The 21,186-nt window shown below is 48.9% G+C and overlaps 2 protein-coding genes across 2 annotated transcripts in view; both read left to right on the forward strand.

Annotated features, from left to right (window-relative positions):
* TFE3 (transcription factor binding to IGHM enhancer 3) overlaps positions 1 to 1,063 on the forward strand; it is a 35,240-nt gene extending 34,177 nt beyond the window's left edge. Inside the window, 1 exon segment of the mRNA XM_033173000.1 lies at positions 1 to 1,063. Coding sequence (XP_033028891.1) covers positions 1 to 334 — 334 coding nt within the window. The 3' untranslated portion in view covers positions 335 to 1,063.
* Positions 1,064 to 5,884: 4,821 nt separating this feature from the next.
* Positions 5,885 to 21,186, forward strand: part of GRIPAP1 (GRIP1 associated protein 1) — a 61,380-nt gene continuing 46,078 nt past the window's right edge. The window contains exons 1-12 of the mRNA XM_033172912.1: positions 5,885 to 6,128; positions 10,253 to 10,319; positions 11,454 to 11,515; positions 11,701 to 11,727; positions 12,684 to 12,791; positions 13,673 to 13,817; positions 14,517 to 14,740; positions 16,267 to 16,314; positions 16,457 to 16,488; positions 16,808 to 16,855; positions 18,023 to 18,122; positions 19,370 to 19,447. Of these exons, the coding sequence (XP_033028803.1) occupies positions 6,087 to 6,128; positions 10,253 to 10,319; positions 11,454 to 11,515; positions 11,701 to 11,727; positions 12,684 to 12,791; positions 13,673 to 13,817; positions 14,517 to 14,740; positions 16,267 to 16,314; positions 16,457 to 16,488; positions 16,808 to 16,855; positions 18,023 to 18,122; positions 19,370 to 19,447 (981 nt within the window). The 5' untranslated portion in view covers positions 5,885 to 6,086. The remainder of the gene's footprint in view (positions 6,129 to 10,252; positions 10,320 to 11,453; positions 11,516 to 11,700; positions 11,728 to 12,683; positions 12,792 to 13,672; positions 13,818 to 14,516; positions 14,741 to 16,266; positions 16,315 to 16,456; positions 16,489 to 16,807; positions 16,856 to 18,022; positions 18,123 to 19,369; positions 19,448 to 21,186) is intronic.

Here is a 21,186-nt window from a genome sequence, read left to right on the forward strand (position 1 = left end):
CCTGGCGCCTCTAAGGGCAGCAGCCGCCGTTCCAGTTTCAGCATGGAAGATGATTCGTGATGGCAGCGCTTGGGACTTTTTGGCAATGGAAGAGGAGCTGGAGAAGGCTCCCACCCTTAATCATCGTGCCCTGCTCCTGCTCTTGACTATTCCTCTCCCTCAAATCTCGGAGGCTTCTTCCCTCTGCTGCTATAGGCTGTGCCCCTTCCTTTCCCCGACATTGCATATTTTGGAGAGCTTGACCTGCTGCCTCTTTAGCAAGAGGGTCATGGAAAAGAGGGCTTGCAGAGCCATATACCGTAGTACCAAGCCTCCCCTGGAGCAGGAGAAATAGGGTATCCCATCACAAAGTGAGGGGCCCTAAGCCTTCTAGACCCAAGCTTCAGAAACTCTGGGAATAGTGGATTTTTGCGTTTCCCTAAACCTGCCATTTTAAACGTTAGTAGAGCGTTTCTTTAACACTGTGTGAGGAGTGTATAGCCACAAACCTCAGTTCATCCACTCCAACCCCCAGTTTGCATTCTTGCGCCTTTGCTGTACTGTATATAATTTGGGGAAATTAAGGTGGGAGAGGAGGAGAAAGTGGCCTCCTTGCTTTTGCGTAATTTAGAGGCACTCTCCCCTTTAAAAAAAAAGTTAGGCTTATTTTATATAGTTATCAGACATTTTTTATTTGTAACTCTCATCCTTACTTGTTTAAGTCGGCAGATTCAATGTTTTATCAAAACTACCGCTTTTAATTTTTTTTAAAAAAATTCCGTCGTCTCTTTCCTTCAGTTCTGACCTGGCCACAGAAAAACTTGATTTTTGTCCCTTGTGACTTCTTTGTGGGCAAAGAAAGGGAGTGGGGTGCAGAGGCAGAAAAAATCGTGAAATAATGTTCTTGCTCATGTGGTTGCATTTAATTGTCACCCCTGTTTGTTTGGGTTTTTTTTAATATAAATGGAGCTATAATCAAGTTTTTTTATATACTCAAAAACTTTTTGCATACCAAATGGACATTAGGAGAAACAGAGAGCAAATGAGACTGTACTGTTTATTGAATCCACTAGTTGTTGTTTTTTAATACTGGAAGCGGGCTTCTGTATGACCCAACTCTTGGTTGGGTGTAAAAGTGTGGCCGCAATTGCTGCAGAGACAATCATTTGGGCTCCAGTATTGGCCTCACCACTGTGTGAATGTGTGTGAACCCCCTCGAAACAGAAGTGGTCACCCAGGAGTAGCTGTCTCAAAATATTATCTAAAAGCACTAAGCTTTTATGGCTTTTTAGGGCTGGGTAACTTGTGCCCCCCTAAGAAGTTATTAGATTCTACCTGCTGTCGTCGCCTGATCATTGGCCATCCTGGCTGCGGCTGACGGCAGTTTAAACCCAACAGCTTCTACAGGGCCTTGGGTCTCTCCCGCACTTTAGAATCACAGCATAGTCTGAAGTCTGTGCTGGAAAATGGAATACCAGACGTCTTTCCTTCAGGAAGTGTAATTTTGGGTGGGATTCAGCTAATGAGGCCTGTCCACAGAACCCCAGTGCCCGAACCTCCATTTCTAGTGTGGGGGTTCTCTCCATCTCATCCACACGTCCCATGAAATTGGCTCTGGGGAGGTCGGGAGAACTTCTGGAATAGTGGGGGGGGGGGTTGATTGCTCCAGCTGGCAAGCCAAAAAGGAACAGTCACCTTAGCATGATGTTGAATTTCACCCTTTGAAACTGAGAAGAGCTGCCTTACTGGAGGTTGTCACTGGGTAGGAGGAAATATGAGTAGTCTCTAGGCTGGGACCTCCTTGAGCTGGAAGTGAGGGTAACAGGAGTGTGTGTTCAAACCAGACGCTGTAGTGGTATTCCAGTGTGTGTTGTTTGTAAGAAGCAAGAGGACCGAGAGCAGAGGAAGTTGCAAAAATGAGATTAGGGCAAGTGGTCGTAGATCTTAAAAGGAGTAGAACTGGGTTCCATTAACAAAAGGTTGGTCTGATTAAGGGGATGAAAGGGATAGAATTTCAGGCTGAGGGAAGGGGCTGGTTTTCCTGTTGTGGATTCTACACCCTCAGTGATTACCCAGATTGCACCTTCTGTCCTTTTACTTTGTATGTTTAAACATTCCCACTACCAGTACTAGAGGCTTCTAAACAAATAAACCAGCAATGACAATTTTCTATAGCTACTGTAGTACCTGTTTCCTCATTGTGTCTTGTGGAGAATTCAGTCATGAGTGTATATAAAGTGGGTGGTTTTTTTTAAACCACACTAAACTGCATGTCATAATATGGAGGGACTTTGGTGGTGCGATTCACCTAACCAGACCCTGTCGGCGGAAGTGTTGTGCTAAGACTTCTGCTTGCTCTATAGGGCTTTCTTCCCTTCTCTTCATAGAATCATAGAGTTGGAAGAGACCACAAGGGCCATCCAGTCCAACCCCCTGCCAAGCAGGAAACACCATCAAAGCATTCCTGACAGATGGCTGTCAAGCCTCTGCTTAAAAGACCTCCAAAGAAGGAGACTCCACCACACTCCTTGGCAGCAAATTCCACTGCCGAACAGCTCTCACTGTCAGGAAGTTCTTCCTAATGTTTAGGTGGAATCTTCTTTCTTGTAGTTTGAATCCATTGCCCCGTGTCCGCTTCTCTGGAGCAGCGGAAAACAACCTTTCTCCCTCCTCTATATGACATCCTTTTATATATTTGAACATGGCTATCATATCACCTCGTAACCTTCTCTTCTCCAGGCTAAGCATACCCAGCTCCCTAAGCCGTTCCTCATAAGGCATTGTTTCCAGGCCTTTGACCATTTTGGTTGCCCTCTTTTGGACACGTTCCAGCTTGTCAGTATCCTTCTTGAACTGTGGTGCCCAGAACTGGACACAGTATTCTGCCACCCCCATTGGCCTCCATGGAAGAGAAGCCCCCTTTGGCTCAGGGTGCTGGTCAGAAGATCCTCCAGAGCAGAGCATGGGGGGAAGGTGTTTTTTGGGGGGAGGGGGGTGTCATTCTGTCCTGCAAACTGAAATGCTTGCACAGATGAAATAAGAGGAAGAGAGTGATGCTCAATTCCACCCCTGGTGCTGAATAAGGAGACTGCTACTCAGTTCAAAAGATGCTGTTAAGGCTGGCAGAAACCAGCAGCCATGAAGTTTGTACATATACCTTATTTTAGGCCAAGGATGGTCAGCTTTTGAATTTGCAGGAGTCACTTGGTTACTCAGGGCAGCATTTCCCCACACCTTGATTAAAATTTTGGTATTGCTTAGGGTGGGGGGCTTCCAATTTACTATCTGGGTGCTGAACATTCTGGGAGTCATATACTAAATCTAGACACAACAAAATTAGGGTGACTAATCCACAGAGTGCTTTTGCACTCAAGAGTCCAATTCTGAGACCATACTGCTAAATACACATATATCTAGTCAGGAAAGGTGTGCATCAGTACGACTTTTCACTACTTCTTTCACCTGTCACTCTCAGATAGGGATGTGGTAATTTCTCTTGCCACTTGTGAATATTTTATGGGGGAATGCTGCCAATCATACAGTTGTCTACCCTTCGTAAGTGGCAGAAGACAGTGGTACAAGAACCTGAGGACAAGTACAGACCTAGTATTTAAAAACTCTTGGTGAGACTGAATGAAAGAACTGTATATTATACACCACAGTCACCTTGAAGCCATGTCTGTACTCTAGGAGACGTCAAGAAGCTTAGCGTTTTTTTATATGGCAGCCATACTGTGAAATATTGCACAGCTAATGCCAAACCATACTGATACATACACACATATGTGTGTACGTGTGTATTTTTATTGGCATCAATCTGTCTTGAGAGACAACAGAGTGCACCTCTACGGGTGAAGTCAAACTACTGCGTTAGCAGCACCAAAGTGACCTCCCTGGGGCACCAGCTTGTATGGAGGTCCAGGGCTGCCCAGATGACAACACCCTCCTCTTTGCATCGCTGGTGTGGACCAAACAAAAGCAGAGTAATATGCTAGGCATCAGCTTGGCTGCAGGAGTTTATGGAAAGAGGCGTACAAAGCGCCATCCAACCACCTTTGTGTAGGGCTTACTCCTTAGCCTTTTCTCCTGAATATATCCTGTAAGGCAGCAGAGGTTTAGGATCAGTTTTCCAGGTTGGCGAGCCCCATTTGCTCCCCACTTCCCTCTACAGCACGTGCAGAAACTGCCCTCTTGACCGTTGGACCCATGATGGTTATCGTCCATCCGCCAGAGCCTGTCTTCACATGCAGGGGAAGCCCCAAGGTTTTGAGACCCATTGGCTCCCTTCACCTGGTTTAGCCAGCCAGTCAAAGCTGCCTCCTGGGATGTAGCTGCTGGTGCATGCTGACAGCTTCTAGGAGCCACAGGAGTGCAGGGTGGAGACCAAAGGTAAACAAACTGACCCAGAAGGAGCAGGAGGTGTCACCCACGAGGTACTACCCCTCCCCTAACACCCCTCTCAACCCATTTATGTATGTGTATATATTGTACACACACACACACACACACACTGGCCTCACTCTGCTGCAAGGCAGCTTCTAGTGCTTCTGCAAGAATAACCCGGCAACGGCAACTATAATCATGTCTTAAACTCTCCTACCCAAGGGCAACCAACCTCCACTTACTGAAAGCCGCTCTAGGAGGGAAATGTGCCTGATCTCCATGAAGCCCGCTTCTGCTTTGTGTGAACGTTACTTCATCTCCCTGACTACACTGTAAATTGTTGCTGTTTTCTTTAATTCTTTTTTTTTGGGGGGGGGAGGAAGGCGGGAATAAGGAGGACATTTAAATCTCCCCCCGCGGGAAGATTCTAGTAGTTTTCCTAATCACTGAGAATTCTTCTCGCAATAGTTCTACGCCGCTCACTTCCTAAAAAATTTCCCTTAGATATCTATCTACCTATATCTAAATATATATAAAGGATGGAGCTTGACGACCCTCGCCTGCTTCCAGTCAGGTTCGAAGAGGCCAGGAGGGCTGCGGTGCCCCCCTCCGCCGAAAGGGGGGCTGTGGAAAGCGCCGAAATCTATACAATACCGCGGGCCTCTGTGGGCTCCGTTCCGGCCTCTTGCACCTCCACCCCCCCCCCGGGCGTCCCTCCCCGTGTCTTAAGGCGCAGGAAAAGGCAGCTTCCACCCCTGAGCCGGTGGGCTTCGCGTGCCTCCGCACTTTCTCTGTTTCCCCCGTTCCATCCCATAATACGGACTGGCGGGGCAGGGAAGAGAAGCACGAAGAGTTTAGCTGCCTCCTAACCAAGAACTGTGCATGCACACGAAAGCTCATACCAAGAACAAACTTAGTTGGTCTCTAAGGTGCTACTGGAAGGATTTTTTTATTTTGTTTTTACTATTGCAGACCAACACGGCTACCTACCTGTAACTGGAACCAAGAACAAACTTAGTTGGTCTCTTAGTTGGCCACCTCATGAGAAGAGAAGACTCCCTGGAAAAGACCCTGATGTTGGGAAAGATGGAGGGCACAAGGAGAAGGGGACAACAGAGGATGAGATGGCTGGACGGTGTTCTCGAAGCGACTGGCATGAGTTTGGCCAAACTGCGGGAGGAAGTGAAGGATAGGCGTGCCTGGCGTGCTCTGGTCCATGGGGTCACGAAGAGTCGGACACGACTGAACAACAACAACAACAAAGGTGCTACTGGAAGGAATTTTTTTATTTTTTATTTTGTTTTGACTATGGCAGACCAACACGGCTACCTACCTGTAACTAATCCTAACCTCTTGGTCAGCTTCGCTCATCGCGCTTCTCCGCGCTTCCGGTCTTCGGCACCTCTATACTCCCTTACTTCCGGTCTTCGGCACGTCTCCCTTTCCTCACTTCCGGCCTCCAAGCGTCTTTCCCTCTTCCCCCCCTCCTTCGCTTAGCTTATGCCGCTCTGCTTCCGGTGGGAGTGGGGAGGAAGGAGAGCGAGAGCGACTGAAAGCCCCCATTGAGATCGTTCCTCTTCCCGGCTTCCTCTCTATGATCTCCTCTTAAAGCCATCCCGGGCCGGGCGGGGGCGGGGCTTCTCCCCCTCCTCCCCCGCCTTCCCTCCTCCTCTCTTGGGTCGAACCAAGCAGGATCCGAACCGGGGGCCGGAGGGGGAGGGAAGATGGCGCAGGCCTTGTCTGAAGAGGAGTTCGAGCGCATGCAGGTGCGTATGGCGGGGCGGCCTGGCTGGTGTGCGGGGGGGGGGAGAGGAGTGGGGCGGGGCGTTGGGAGGTGCAGCACCCAGTGGGTGTCATGAGCGGGGGTGGATGGGTGCCGTCGAAAGTCTGGTGGGGGTCCAGTTGCCATTGTGATTTTTTTGGGGGGGCAGGGTAGAGATGCAGAAAGTGGTGATGCCTGAAGAATTGAGGCTGGGGGTGGGCTGGGGGGGGGCAGAACTGCGTGGGAGCTGTTATTATTTGTTTATTAAATTTGTATAGCGCCTTTCACCCCAAGATCACCCATAAAGAGAACCTAAGTACATAATGATAAAACCCCAATTACAAGCCAACAACGCCCCCCCCATACATATTTAAAAGGCTGTAGATTGTTTAATCAGTTGTATTATTTATATGTGTGTGTGTGTTTGCTGCATTTAAAAACGCATTAGGTCAGGGCTGAGGAGCCTGTGGCCCTCTAGATGAGCCTTTCCCAAGCTTAGGTCCCCAGGTGTTGTTGGACTACAACTCTCATCATCCCTAGCCAGCAGGAAGAGTGGTCCAACAACATCTGGGAACGTTCCTCACCCTGCCCGCCAGGTTGAGAACAGCTGCTCTAAATGTTTCTGGGTTGTAGCTCCCATCTCCCCCAACCTCTGAGTGTTCCAGCTGGGGCTGGAATTCAACAAGATCTGGAGGGCCACAGGTTCCTTGCTTGTGCCTTAAGTGCATCCCTAAAATTTTAACATGCATAAGCTAGCCCTTGGCCTGTGGGAATTATCAAACACAGTACTTTTGAATTGGCATCCTCTGCTGATGTTTGCTTTAAACCTTTCACTCTGCTTTCTGTTGCCTCCCCCCAAATCATCATTGGCAAATTCTCATATAAACTGAAAATAAATTTATTTATTTTAATTTATATACTGCCCTTCATCAAAAGATCTCAGGATGGTTCACTTTTTTATAGTAAAAAAACCTTCCTTTTGTGGCTTCCTGTCTATGGAATTGTCCCCTCCTCTGAACTAAACTGAGCACCAACACTGATGTCATTAAAAACCCACTTATTTTCTCTGGCCTTCACTGGCCATTACTGCCAGCATTGTGCATTCTTTTTACGATCGTGTCATTTCAGATGAAAGGTGGTATCTAAACATTTTAAAGAAATACAGTAGAATAAACATGCTTCCCTCAGCCCACCCTACCATGCTCTAACTCTACTTTTCCCTCCCCACTTCTTGCAGGACTTGCTGGCCTTCTGTATACTAAGAGACAAAGAGAACGAAGAATGGAGTTCCTTTGCCCTTTAAATCATGTGTGGGGAATCTTTGGTCCTCCAGATGGTGCTGAATTACAACTCCATCAACCCCAGCAAGCATGGCCAATGGCCAGGGATAATGGAAGTTGTAGTCCAGCAACACCTGGAGGGTCAAAGCTTCTTCACATCTGTTTTAAATAGTTTTAGAAGAGGGGCTTCTAGCAGATGTAGCTTTTCTCTCCTGCCACCATTTCCTCTTCTATTTAACTATTCATGGAGCCCTGTTCTCATTTGTATGCCAAGGCATCTTTGCTGATTTCTATCATCTTGCACCTTGCTGTGCCCCAGAATCGTTGGGGGCTCAGTTCATCCCTGTAGGGGAGGCAGTGTCATGTCCTCCTTTGCTTTCTTCACTTGCTGCTGCTTTCCTCAGTTGTTTCCCCTCTGGCTGCCCTGGAACCCAAGAAGATCAGGCCAAAGGCCCATCTAGTCTAGCACCCTGTTTTCAGAGTGGCCAAGTAGATGTCAGTGGGAAGTCTGCAATCAGGACCTGAGAACTCCCCCCTTGTGATTCCTAGCAACTAGTATTCAGAGACGTAATACTTGCAACATAGTCAGTAGCCCTTCCTGATCCCCTGCTGAGAGCTTCAGCAACGCTGCTTTACTTTTGAAGCATGAAAAATGGTGAATGAAGCTCCTATTCTCCAGCTGCTTTTATAAAAGAAGAGATCAAACAATAAAACTGGAAATTTGGAAACCTAAGCAGCGTCTGGCATGGTTTCAAACTGGATGAGATTCCTGCATCGCAGGGCGTTGGACTAGATGATCCTTGGGGTCCTTTCCAACTCTACAATTCTGTGATGATATATCCCATACCTTGACCTCTTCTTCCCACTCCCCAACCACCTTTGGTCCATTAACCAGATCACAGGTTGCTTTTCCAGAGTGCATAAGGGCCCATTGGTCCTTGATTAATCACATGCACAGTGGAGAATTTTACTTGTGAAGGGGCATGTTAATTTCACTGTAAGGGTGCTGTCTGTGTCCATAAGTAGGTTTTTGATATATACATGGGAACCTGTAGCTCTAGAGATGATCTTGTATTCCAACTCCAATCAGCCCCAGCCACCAGAGCCAGTGGTTGGGGATGATAGGAATTGTAGTCCAACAGCAAGGTTCCCCGTTCCTGATGAATACAACACAGTAAGAAACTTGGTCCACTTCATTTTGTTTTAGGACCTTGAGGGGGTCAGTTCAATGTCAGGAGAAATCAGCTAGCAATGAAAGGAGCCCTGGAGGGGGTTTATCATGTGATAAACACAAGGACTCTTTCTGCCCTGTTCCAGACTTGGTTATGTTGACTTTCTGATACCTGCAGCAACTCTTTCCAGCACTCAAACAATGTATGCTTTTTGCTTTGCTGCTGAAACACAACTATCTCTTGTGGGGAAGGAGGCAGTTGATACAATGATTTCTTTCACAGATCAAAAACATATGCAAGTTGTGGGGTGTGCTATTGTGAGAGAGCAGAGTTAAGACTATAAAGCAGGAGTGGGAAAACCTGTGACCATCCAGTGTTACTGGGCTACAACTCCCATTAGCCCTGACCATTAGCTCTGCTGGCTGGGCTTGATGGATGTTGTTTGAGTACAACCTCTGGAGTCCCCCAGAAAGTCCCCTGCTCTGAAGTCCTAGGTGAAATATGGCCGACTGCATGGTGTTTGGCACCTTGTCCCACAATCCCAGAGTCACTTATTGGTGGCCGGAAACAGCCTTCCCCATGCTGGTGCCCTCCCCTCCAGGTGTTTTGGAGTGTCGGTTTTAATGTGGGGAAGGGGTTGTCTGTCTCTTTTGTAGTAAGTCACTTTGGATTGCCCTGGGCAAGATGAAGCAACTTAAGAAATTCAAAAATGATAACTCCCATCAGCCCTAGCCCAGGGGATAGGGATGATGGGAGCTTTGGCCACAAGTTGGGAAAGGCTGCATTCAAGAATAACAAATGGGGGAAACTGATGCAGTCTTTCCATTTCTTACAGATTGCTGCATCCAAATCCCCCATATCAAACTCCAGGGTAGACATGTATATTACACTTATCCCAAAACAGGAAATGGACATATTATCTGTTAAAAATTATAAACCGATCTCTTAATGGATTATAAACTGTTTGCAATTATATTAGCAAACCGCATGAAAGTGGTATTAAAGGATATAATTCACCAAGACCAGGCCAGATTTCTTCCAGGCCATCAGATGAAAGACAATATAAGGAATACAATTGAAATAATAGAATATCTGGAGATGAGAAATGAAAAGCAATGATGTTTATAGATGCATAGAAGGCCTTTGATAATGTTTCATGGACCTTTATGAAGAAGTCTATAGAGATGATGAATTTTGGAGAGTCATTTCTTAAATGGGTGGTTACTGAGATCAGGGTTCAAGTCCTATCTCTGTGATCACCTTGAACTGTTACTACTACTACTACTACTACTACTACTTTTTATTATTATGAGACTCTTCTTCTCACGGTTGTGGGTTTGAGCCCCATGTTGGGCAAAATATTCCTACATTGCAAGGGGTTGGACTAGATGACCCTTTGGGTCCCTTCCAACTCTATGATTCTATGATTTCTGGGCCTCCCGTTTGCAAAATGAGAGTAATGCAGGCTTATTTCCTAAAGGTTGAAGACAGATGAAATAAGATTTGGATTTCATTGTCCACAATTCAAAAAGCGTCCCACGCATTGTATCCCAAGGAACTCATGTTCCCGGCTTGAGCAGTGGAAAAAGCCCTGGGCTCTTGGCCACAGACCTGGCCAGAGTTCTGCATTGACTGGCCCTGCCAGCTTCTTCATCCTTTGCTGTTTCTCTTGCTAGGCTCAGCTACTGGAACTTCGGACTCAAAATTACCAGCTTTCTGATGAACTCCGCAAAAACACTGCTGGTAAGAAGTGGACCTTTCCTTGCCAGCCCCCTTGAGACTGCCAGTATCTCTGGCTACTGGGGTACAGCATGCTGTTCACAGGTTTCTGTGTTCTGCAACTGAGATTAAAGTATCACAATCACCTTGACTCCTATTTATGTTAATAGCTGTACACGTGTAACATGTGCTCTGTTCTGTGTCCCACAACGAAACTGGTGTCGAGTCCGGAATTTTAAGGAAAATAATGGTTGCAGGAGGAAAACATAAAGCAGGATTGGCATTTTCTGTACACACCAGGCTACCTGTGTGCCGTGGCTTGTTGGAGTGCAAAAAACAAGGGAAGGGAGGTTGGATCTGGTGTTGACCACAGAATTCAGCTTTCATTAAAAACCACCAGTAGTCCATATGATTGCAAAGGCATACTTGGAAGTGTATAAGCAATGCCTGATGAAATTGTAGAAGTGAAGCAAATTGCCAAATCACCTTTCCTGTGGTTAGAGGGTTGGGTGTTGGTGCCCTAACCAGCCTCTTACCTTCCTATAAGTAGCAGAAGCAGAATAAATTATGCTGAAGTTCCAGGGGCTTGCCAGTCTCCCCACATCCTTGGACAGGGATGAAGAGGTTGCCAAACAGACAACTTCCCTCTCCAGCTTGAAGCTCTCTAGTCTTGCCATCAGATAGGAAGTGGGGTTCCACCTCAGCCGATCGCTGGTATCCTCTTTTGTCCTTTGTCCTTCTTTCGTCTGCTTTCGCCTTCCTTAAGATGACTGGCTGGCTGCTCTCTGTGCACTGTTGGAAGGCCTAACGTCTTTCTGTGTCTTCTTACCTCTTGTGAAACTTTCCCATGACACTCCTGTTTGGCTGTGCTGCTGCTGTGCTCCCGGATCCTGTGGTCTCTTTGTCATTTCCAATGACCAGGAAAGATACCTCACTGCAGCAGAAACATACACACGCTCTGCTTCTGAAATGCGGTTACGAGAGAGGACACAAAGCTTGCTCTTTTATATGCATGTATTTAAAATGTTGAGATTCGAGTTCTGTGTCAGATCCCAGAGTTCATGTCATGTTCTACAAGTACAGAATCATAGAAACCAGCGGCCCTCTCTCTAAAGTACTTCTTCAATGCTGATCCCTTGTTCCTTTGATATTTTTTAGAATTAAATGGTCTTCGGCAACGGGTGACCTATTTGGATAAGGAATTTACCAAAGCTCAGAAGGTAAAGTTCTTCATTGCACACCTCCCCTTTTTGGGAGGGAGTGGGGGAACCACAAAGCCCAAGGCACTAGGTACCAGTGGGTACTCCCTGCCATGGAAATAATTCACTCTGACTCTGGCGTGTAATGATAACTGTTTTTCCACCTTCCTGTTGATGTATTATTAACCAATTTCTCTCTTTCCCAGGCTCTGAATAAGAGCAAGAAGGCTCAGGTAAGGCTTCTTGCATGTGTTGCTTGCTGTGGGTGTTCCCAATTATCATCCTGCTAAAGTCAACTCCATCTCTCCCACCAACACCTGTCATTATTTTATCATTCATCTATCAATGGTTTGGGGAGCACCTCCAGCTTGTGGGCCTGTTTGAGCCCACCAGGTCCCCCCATTTAGTCCAGCTGTTTTTGCCAGACCACACACCTAATTGCCACACTAGCAGGCATCTGGGTAGGGTGACCGGCCCTTTCCACCTGTCGAACTTGGCCAAGAGGTGAGGTCCAGTTAATGTGCCCCTGCTCTGCAAGGCCTCCTTTCCCCTAATGAAAGTCCACCTCCCCATACGTTGGGAGTATCAATAACCTAAGCTGAGGTGGAAGCAGCCCTACCCCCCAGGGGAAAAAATAAACCTGATTTCTCTACCCAGCTCATCTCCAACCCAGATCTTGAAAAAGTTCTAGCATTCTGGCCATTTGAAGATTCAGGATATAGTGACACAGCTACTTTTTGTTTCATTATATCTGCTCTAAGTGTCAAGTAGGGAAAAGAGCTGGCAACTGGCAGTGGACCAATTGAGATAGGAATAATGCCTTCCAAACATTTTCCACTAAAAGTAGAAGAGGGGGGGTTGTCGCTTTTTCCTCCCCCTCCCTCCCTTCCAGTTACACCCTTGTCCAATCAAGTACTTCTGCTACCCATTCTGTAGTTTGTGGCACTCTGCCTATGAGTAAGTACCACTTGCTTAGGGCTGAGTGGCCCTGTATGTTTCTGGGAGAAAGGCAAGAAGCTAACAGGAAGATAGTAAGTAGGGGCATTTCCTCTTGTGGTTGGGAAACAAACAAATCTTCCGCTTGTGGATTAGGTGCTGGCCCCTAGTGGAGGGATGATGAGCACCGCAGGGCTTACGTCTGTCTGTCTTTGAGGTATCATTGAATTCTCTCTCCCCCCCCCCCCCACAGGAGGTGGATGCCTTGCTTAGTGAAAATGAAATGCTTCAGGGAAAACTGCACAGCCAGGAGGATGACTTCAGGCTGCAAAACAGCACTCTCATGCAGGAGCTCTCCAAGGTACTTGACTGCTGAAGTTGTTTCTGCAGTAGCGCTAGGGGCCTACCAGGGGGCGCTGCTGTGAGGCACAACATGGCATTGAGAGCCACTGATGAGCCACCCAGAATTCTGGCACAGGAGCACGAGAATCACACTTTCGTCAGAACACAGTAGGCTAACTGTGTATATGATGCTGTATTTTTAATCTTCCATCCACAGCTGTGGCCCCAAGGAGATATTTCCTCCTCCAAGGTCTTGTTTCCCCCTACACCCTTTTTCATGGGGACCACAGCTTAACAAAATAGGGTACCAGACAGAGAGCATGGTAGGTGTGCCAAAGGACCAGCTGTCAAGATTGCTGTCTACCTGATTGCTTGGCTTTCTTTGGGTTTATGAAGTAATATATTTTACTCCTGTGCCCCAGCTGCCCAGTCAGACTGGTAGGTGGCACCAGGACAGGGTTTCACCTCCCCTCCTCCCTCCCCATAGTGTGTTGCTTGAGTCATAGAGACCGAGTTTCTGAATGCTTTCCTGCATGGGATGCACTTCGTTAGCCACAGCATGACTGTAATTTGAATAGTGTGGGTTAATTAATGTGGGCAGGAGTTTTTGATACAATCCTGGGTTTATTTCCAGACTTGTAAAGTTGGAGCTGTTGCAGCCCTTACCTGCATCCTTCCAAAGAACAGTCAGAGGAGCTGTGCGGTTGTCATGCTGGAACAGGGCTGGTTCCAAGACTGTTCTTCAGAAGGGTGCAGGTAGCTGGTGCTTCTTCTGAGAAAGAAGATCCTGGTGTAGCAGTGTGCCTGTTTCTGCCCAGATGGATCAGCTGTGAATGCCTCCCTGCTTCCCTGAAGACTGTGCTGTTGCCTGCAGTTAACCCTCTGGTCTCTCTAACCCAGCTGTGTGCCCAGATCGAGCAGTTGGAGAAGGAGAACAAGAGTCTCCGGGAAGGGGGGCCAGCAGCCCCCGAAGGGGCCAGCCCTGCGGATGGGGAGCTGCTGAGGCTCCAGGCAGAGAATTCTGCACTGCAGAAGAACATGGCAGGTACCACTCTGCATTGGGCTGGGCTTGCTCAGGATAAATGCAATGAAGTCCAGGAAATGGGGTTGGTTGGATGCAACGGAGAGAAGATCTGGTGACCTCCCAATATTGTTGGGTTGTAACTCCCATCAGCCTCAGCCAACATGGCCAGTGAGTGGTGAGGGATGATGGGAGCTGGAGTCCAGCAACATCCGAAGGGCCATAGCTTCTCCTCCCTGGCCATGTATCCGTTGTATAACCCATGTGCATGCTGAACTGTGAGCCCAGACCAGTATTTGTCTAGAGAGAGTTCCTTGCCTGCAGCAGAACACGCGAACCTGTGGTCCTCCAGATATTGTTGGACTAGAACTCCCATCATCCCTGATCATAGGCCGTGCTTTCTGGGACTGCTTGGAGCTGGAGCCCAGCAATGCTTGGAGGGCCATAGGTCCCCTAGCTTCCTGCTGCCGGGAGGTTGGGGCCCCCAGAGTTCAGATCCTGTCTCAGATCTGAAATTGGGTGGTCTTGAGTCTTGCCAGTCTTTCTCAGGCCCCACGACTTCAAGCAGAGTAGCGATGGCAAAGCGCTTGGCAGCATTTTCAAAAGGCTCGTTTCAAATAATAATTTCTCAGGGCAAAGGGGCACTGGTTGAGATGGGGACGGGGCTTTGGAGGCAATCTGGGTTGAATCTGGGGACCCACAGCGGCGGCTCTTGTTCCTCAGCTTTGCAGGAGCGCTATGAGAAGGAAGTGGCCCGGCAGGGAGAAGACCGAGGTGGCGGGGAGGGCGACGCCTCCGTGGAGTCTCCTCCTGCCAGCCAGGCGGGTTCGGAGCCGCAGGCAGCTGACAGCACCACCTCCCAGCAGCTGCTGTCCGAGGTGGAGCTGAAGTGGCAGACGGAGCGGGAGGAGAAACGACTCCTGAAGGAGCAGCTGCAGAGCCTCGAGGTGCGTGGGTGTGTGGAGGAGGCACCATTGGGTGCTGACGTCCTCCTGCCAGCCTTTGGCTTCTAGCCAGGAGCGGCAGCTTGAGCTGGTCAAAAGCAGCCTGCAAGGAGAGCTGTTTGTTTTGCACCCCCTTCTGGAATTCAGATGCTCAGCAAATTAAACACAGTTCTGGTCTCCCCTCAAAAAGCCCTTGCTGGAGAGCATGTGGGAGCCCAGAAAGACATAGCAGGGAGCTTTGGTTTCTGGGCCAAGGGCTACTGTTCAAGCCTTGTACTGACCAAGGGAAAAGATTAAGCATTCTCCAGTTTTCTGTCATCTACTCCCTGGCTAAGCATCCCTGTGCCAAACTGGGCTCCAGAGGAACTGGCCCTCATTTGGGTGCTACAAGTCATTCAGTGTTTCTTCCCGGCTGTTGCGCACTTCCTCCTCCGCCCTGTTCTCACATGGGCCAACCAGAGGTCTATGGGAAGTGGGACCTGAGTGCAACAGCGTTCTCTCTGCTTGCGATTCCCAGCAGCTGGTGTTCAGAGACCTACTGCCGCCAGTAGCGGAGGCAGAGCATAGCCATTGTGGCTAGAAGCTGCTGATAGCCCTCTCTTCTATGAATTTGTCTACATTGGGGGCTGAGTCAGCCCTAGTTTCTTAGTGGAGAAGAAGAGCACAAGTCTTGCCCCCTCTCTCTTGCTGCTGCACTAAGCCAGCTGTTCCCTTATGGACCAGGCTTTGCCAACCAGGTGTGCTCTGAACGTTGTGGATTACAGCTCCCTTTAACCCCAGCCAGCACAGCTTGATTGTGAAGGCTGTTGCAGACGTATCTGGCAGGGATGCTGGAAGGGTTTTCTGAGAGAGAGAGAGAGAGAGACAGAGAGAGAGAGAGAGAAGCACTCTGAACCCTTGAGTGGTGCATGCTCTGGTTATCTCCCGCTTGGACTACTGCAATGCGCTCTATGTGGGGCTACCTTTGAAGGTGACCCGGAAACTGCAATTAATCCAGAATGTGGCAGCTGGACTGGTGACTGGGAGTGGCCGCCGGGACCACATAACACCAGTCCTGAGAGATCTACATTGGCTCCCAGTACGTTTCCGAGCACAATTCAAAGTGTTGGTGTTGACCTTTAAAGCCCTAAACGGCCTCGGTCCTGTATACCTGAAGGAGCTTCTCTACCCCCATCGTTCAGCCCGGACACTGAGATCCAGCGCCGAGGGCCTTCTGGCGGTTCCCTCACTGCGAGAAGCAAAGCTACAGGGAACCAGGCAGAGGGCCTTCTCGGTAGTGGCGCCCGCCCTGTGGAACGCCCTCCCATCACAGGTCAAGGAGATAAACAACTACCTGACATTCAGAAAATACCTGAAGGCAGCCCTTTTTAGGGAAGTTTTTAATGTGTGATATTTTAATGTATTTGATTTTTGTTGGAAGCCGCCCAGAGTGGCTGGGGAAATCCAGCCAGATGGGCGGGGTACAAATAATGAATATTATTATTATTATTATTACTTGAGAAATGTGTGCTTTTGTTTGCCTCCTGTAGGCATGCAAGACGGCAGAGATGTCTCGGTTGCAGCAAGAACTCAGCAAAGTAAGGAGGAGGTGTAAACACCTGTGTGTGCTTTCCACTTCTTGGAGGCAGGGAAAGTGGCATGGGTGGGTGGCATGGATGTTTTTGAGGGGCGATCATGGTTGCCATTGGGAACTCACAACCCATTCTCTCTCCTGTGCAGATGGCTGAGAAGCTCAAGAAGAAACAGGAGAGGTAAGTTTCTTTCTTATTAGCAGTCAGGACTTTCTGCCACATCCAACTAATAAGCGTGCTTCCTGTCATTGGGCATTGACACGCAGGGCTGAGTTTGTTCTGCATCTTTGTAGAATTTGGACTCCGACATTCTGCAACTGCTTTGATTTGGGTTTGTAGATATGTATATCTTTATTATATATTCTCATATAACACTTCACAGCATAAAATAGTGGGGGGGGGGAGTTCTTGCTGTGTTTAGCACTGAGTGTCCTTTTTGGGGACCTACCCTGATGCATGTGTTTAACATTTTCCTCTGTCTTGCCTCCCCCCTTCTTAGCTTTCTGCGGCTTCAGACTGAAAAGGAAGCTCTCTACAATGACAGCAGGTATGGAGCGAGCTTCCTAGAGCAGGGTTTCCCAAACTTAGGTCTCTGGCTGTTTTTGGACTACTCCTCCCATTATCCCTAGCTAGTGGTTCCCAAGTTTGAGAAACCCTGTCCTAGAGCATCTGGCTTTGTGCTCTCTCTCTCTCACACACACACAGTGATTGGAAACCCAGCCAGATGGGTGGGGAATAAATAATAAATTGTTGTTGTTGTTGGTTCACAGTTTGGACAAGGCCATGGCAGAAAGCCCCCTGGGTGTTGGGGTGGAGCAAAGACTCCTGCAGGGGCAAAGTGAGCAGTAGGCAATGGTGGAAGTCGCTGCTGGTGGCTACAGCCTTGACCAGCAGAAGACCACAAAAGGCTGGTGGCATTTCTTGTAGCCTGGCAGGCTGGGACCAGGAAGGTGAGCTTGCAAGGGCCAGTCAGTGGGTGGAATGAGCTGCGTCGCATGCCTGGTTGGGCTGGAGCAAAGGCACATGGGCACACACCCAAGAAGCCCAGGAACGTTCCTGCATTGCACTGTGCCAGGAAATGTTGTGTTCTTCCCAGCCTCCACCTGTACTTTATTGTGCTTTATTTGCCCATTTTAAACCTTGACTTTCCACTCTGAGAAGAGTGCTTAAGGCAGCTTAACGACATGTTGCAAGCAATGCAAAGAGCACAGGACACTCGTAGTGATGCAGCATGATATCGAACCGCAACCGGGCAACATGCTGTAGTCAGAGAGGTTAAGGCTGCAGCGCTAACCTCGCTGAATTTGGGAGTAAGCCCCAGTGAATTCAGTGGGACAACTTCTGAATAGACAAGGTTAGGATTGCGGAGGAACAGAACTGGGCAGAAAGCAAGCTGAAGGCTCACCTGAACAAGAAAGGTTTTCAAAGCGAGATGGGGGCGCGTGAGGCAAGGGGTTTGTGCAGTCTGGGTGCTGCCGCAGAGAACTCCTGTAGCTGAAGGTGGCTTGACCAATTTGTGGTCGGCTCACTAGCGCCTGCTGGTTGCTGGCATAAGAGGTCTTGGATCCTGGTCCAGCAAAGGAAGGAATAATTTCTTGTGTCCCCATGAAAATGAGATTGACATGGCTGTGAGAATTACCAGTAAGAGGGGAAATGGGTAAATTTTGGTGAACCCCCTTCCCTCTGTTAGTAAGCCCTCTTGCCCGCCTTTCAGGACCAAAATTGAGGAGATCCAACAGCGGAAGGAGGATGAACTCAAATCCCTGCAGGTTCGCAACCAGAAGCTGCAGCAGGAGCTCCAAACAGCAAACCAGGTAAGAGTTGCCCTCCTCTTCCTTTGGAAGGGATGAGCTCCAGTTTTAGCTCTGCTCAGGGCACGAGTTCAGTGGTTGCCCCTCATGGTTCAGAAATAGATTTCTTTATTTCTTCAGCTGGAAAACCTGTTGATAGAAGTGTTTGAAAGCTCTGGGTTCAAAGCTCAGCCTAGCTCCTCACCTCTGTGTCTGTTTCTCTCCATCCACCCACTCCATCCTCAGTTCTGAAATCTACATTTGGCATAATTGTGGCCTAGCATGGATAAAGGTGTACCTTTATTGCTATGCTGAACTGCCACAGCTTCCCCCAGGAATCCTAGAAACTGTGGCTCTCTGAGGGAGCTGAGGATCTCCAACAGAACATTCCTAGCATCTCACTAAATTACAGTTCACAGAATTCCTTGGTTTGGGGACAGCTATGATTGATGGCGCTGTGGTCTAAACCACTGAGCCTAGGGCTTGCTGATCGGAAGGTTGGCGGTTCAAATCCCTGTGACAGGGTGAGCTCCCATTGTTCAGTCCCAGCTCCTGCCAACCTAGCAGTTCTAAAGCATGCCAAAAAGTGCAAGTAGATAAATAGGTACCGCTCCGGTGGGAAGGTAAATGCCGTTTCCGTGCGCTGCTCTGGTTCGCCACATGACCTGGAAAAACTGTCTGCGGACAAACGCCGGCTCCCTTGGCCAGTAAAGTGAGATGAGCGCTGCAACCCCAGAGTCGTTCGCGACTGGACTTAACTGTCAGGGGTCCTTGACCTTTTTTTTAAAATGACTGACGTACCATAAATAAGCCCAGATAGAACAGCCTTAAAAACAACATTAAAATGGGAAAAGCTACAATAGATCATATCTCTTGTCTTTTTTTGCTGTGAGCCAGATTCCTACTGACCTTATTTAAAGGTAAAGGTAAAGGGACCCCTGACCATTAGGTCCAGTCGTGTCCAAGACTGGGGTTGCGGCGCTCATCTCTCTTTACTGGCCGAGAGAGCTGGTGTACAGCTTCCGGGTCATGTGGCCAGCATGATGAAGCCACTTCTGGCGAACCAGAGCAGCGCATGGAAACGGCATGTACCTTCCCGCCGGAGCGGTACCTATTTATCTACTTGCACTTTGACATGCTTTTGAACTGCTAGGTTGGCAGGAACTGACCTTATCTACATAGTCCTTATTGGTGAACCACCTGTATATCGGTGACTGGTGAAATCTTCCCCTGAATCTCACTGCCTGATCAGGTTGTTCCTCCCTTCACAGGGCTTCTCAGATTTAAAGGACCAACTGCAGAGCCGTCGGAAAGAGCATGAGGTGGCCCTGCAGGCTCTACAGGACCAAGTGAGTTCCCTCTGCCTCACACACTCTTTGATGAGAGACTCTGGTCTGTATCAAACTTTACTGGCAAGGCATACATCCCTTTTATTGTGGGTCTATGCAGAGTAAACAATCTCTCTACAGTGGTACCCCGCAAGACGAATGCCTCGCACAACGAAAAACTCGCAAAACGAAAGGGTTTTGCGAGTTTTTAGTTGACTCGCGAGACGAATTCGTCTATGGCTCTTTTTCGCAAGACGAATTCGTCTGGCGAGGTACCACTGTAAGCACCGGAGCCTCGCCCCGCCATGTTTTAAAGCTGCAGGGAGTGCTGCTGTTCGCTCCTTGCAGCTTTAAAACGCGGCGCGGCGCGGATCCGGTGCGCGGGGGGCGGCGTCGGATCGCGCACGGCCATCCAAAATGGCCGCGCGATCCCACTCCGCCCCCCCGCGCACCGGAGCCTCGTCGCGCCGTGTTTTAAAGCTGCAGGGAGCCAACAGCAGCACTCCTGTTCGCTCCCTGCAGCTTTAAAACGCGGTGCCGCGCCATTACAGGGAGCTGTAAAGGCTTACCTTTTTCTCCGGTCGGGAGGGGTGTTGTGCATCGCATCCATCTTGGATCGACTGTGCATGTCTGCGATCTCCAGACATGCACAGTCGATCCAAGATGGACGCGATCCATCTTGGATCGACTGTGCATGCCTGCGATCTCCAGACATGCACAGTCGATCCAAGATGGATGCGATGCACAACACCCCTCCCGACCGGAGAAAAAGGTAAGCCTTTACAGCTCCCTGTAATGGCGCGGCACCGCGTTTTAAAGCTGCAGGGAGCGAACAGGAGTGCTGCTGTTGGCTCCCTGCAGCTTTAAAACATGGCGCGACGAGGCTCCGGTGCGCGGGGGGGGGCGGAGTGGGATCGCGCCGCCATTTTGGATGGCCGTGCGCGATCCGACGCCGCCCCTCGCGCACCGGAGCCTCATTGCGCCGCGTTTTAAAGCTTCAGGGAGCGAACAGCAATGCTTCTGTTCGCTCCCTGCAGCTTTAAAACACGGCACGGCGAGGCTCCGGTGCGCGGGGGGGCGGAGTGGGATCGCGCCGCCATTTTGGATGGCCGTGCGCGATCCGACGCCGCCTCTCCCCACCGGAGCCTCATCGCGCCACGTTTTAAAGCTGCAAGGAGCGAACAGCAGTGCTGCTGTTCGCTCCCTGTAGCTTTAAAACACGGCGCGGCGAGGCTCCGGTGACGGTCGGAAGGGGCCCCCGGACTTTTTTCCCCATAGGAACGCATTAATTAAATTTTAATGCGTTCCTATGGGAAACGGTGCCTCGCAAGACGAAATTTCCGCAAGACGAAAAGTCTTGCGGAACGAATTAATTTCGTCTTGCGAGGCACCACTGTATTTGAATGTGTCTTATGGTAAGAATTTTTATTTTATTTTATTTTTTTGCTGGGATGGGTAGGGCAGAAGTACTTGTGAAGCAGCCAGATTTGAAACCAAGAGAATGGAATGCTGTGTCCTGTATTTTGCATAATTTTGCTTCTGGTCCCAAAATTTGTTGGGAGCCGCCCAGAGTGGCTGGGGCAACCCAGTCAGATGGGTGGCATATAAACAATAAAAAATATTATTGCTGCTATTATTTTTAAAGTCTCAAAGCCCTGGTGAGTTAGGGACTTGCCCTGCATGTGAAGACAGGCTCTGGAGTTCCAGCAAAAGAAGAATGGATACAAAAACTTATGGAATATGCAGAAATGGCAAAACTT

This window comes from Lacerta agilis, chromosome 16 (genome assembly GCF_009819535.1).
Source record: "Lacerta agilis isolate rLacAgi1 chromosome 16, rLacAgi1.pri, whole genome shotgun sequence".
Taxonomy (NCBI): domain Eukaryota; kingdom Metazoa; phylum Chordata; class Lepidosauria; order Squamata; family Lacertidae; genus Lacerta; species Lacerta agilis.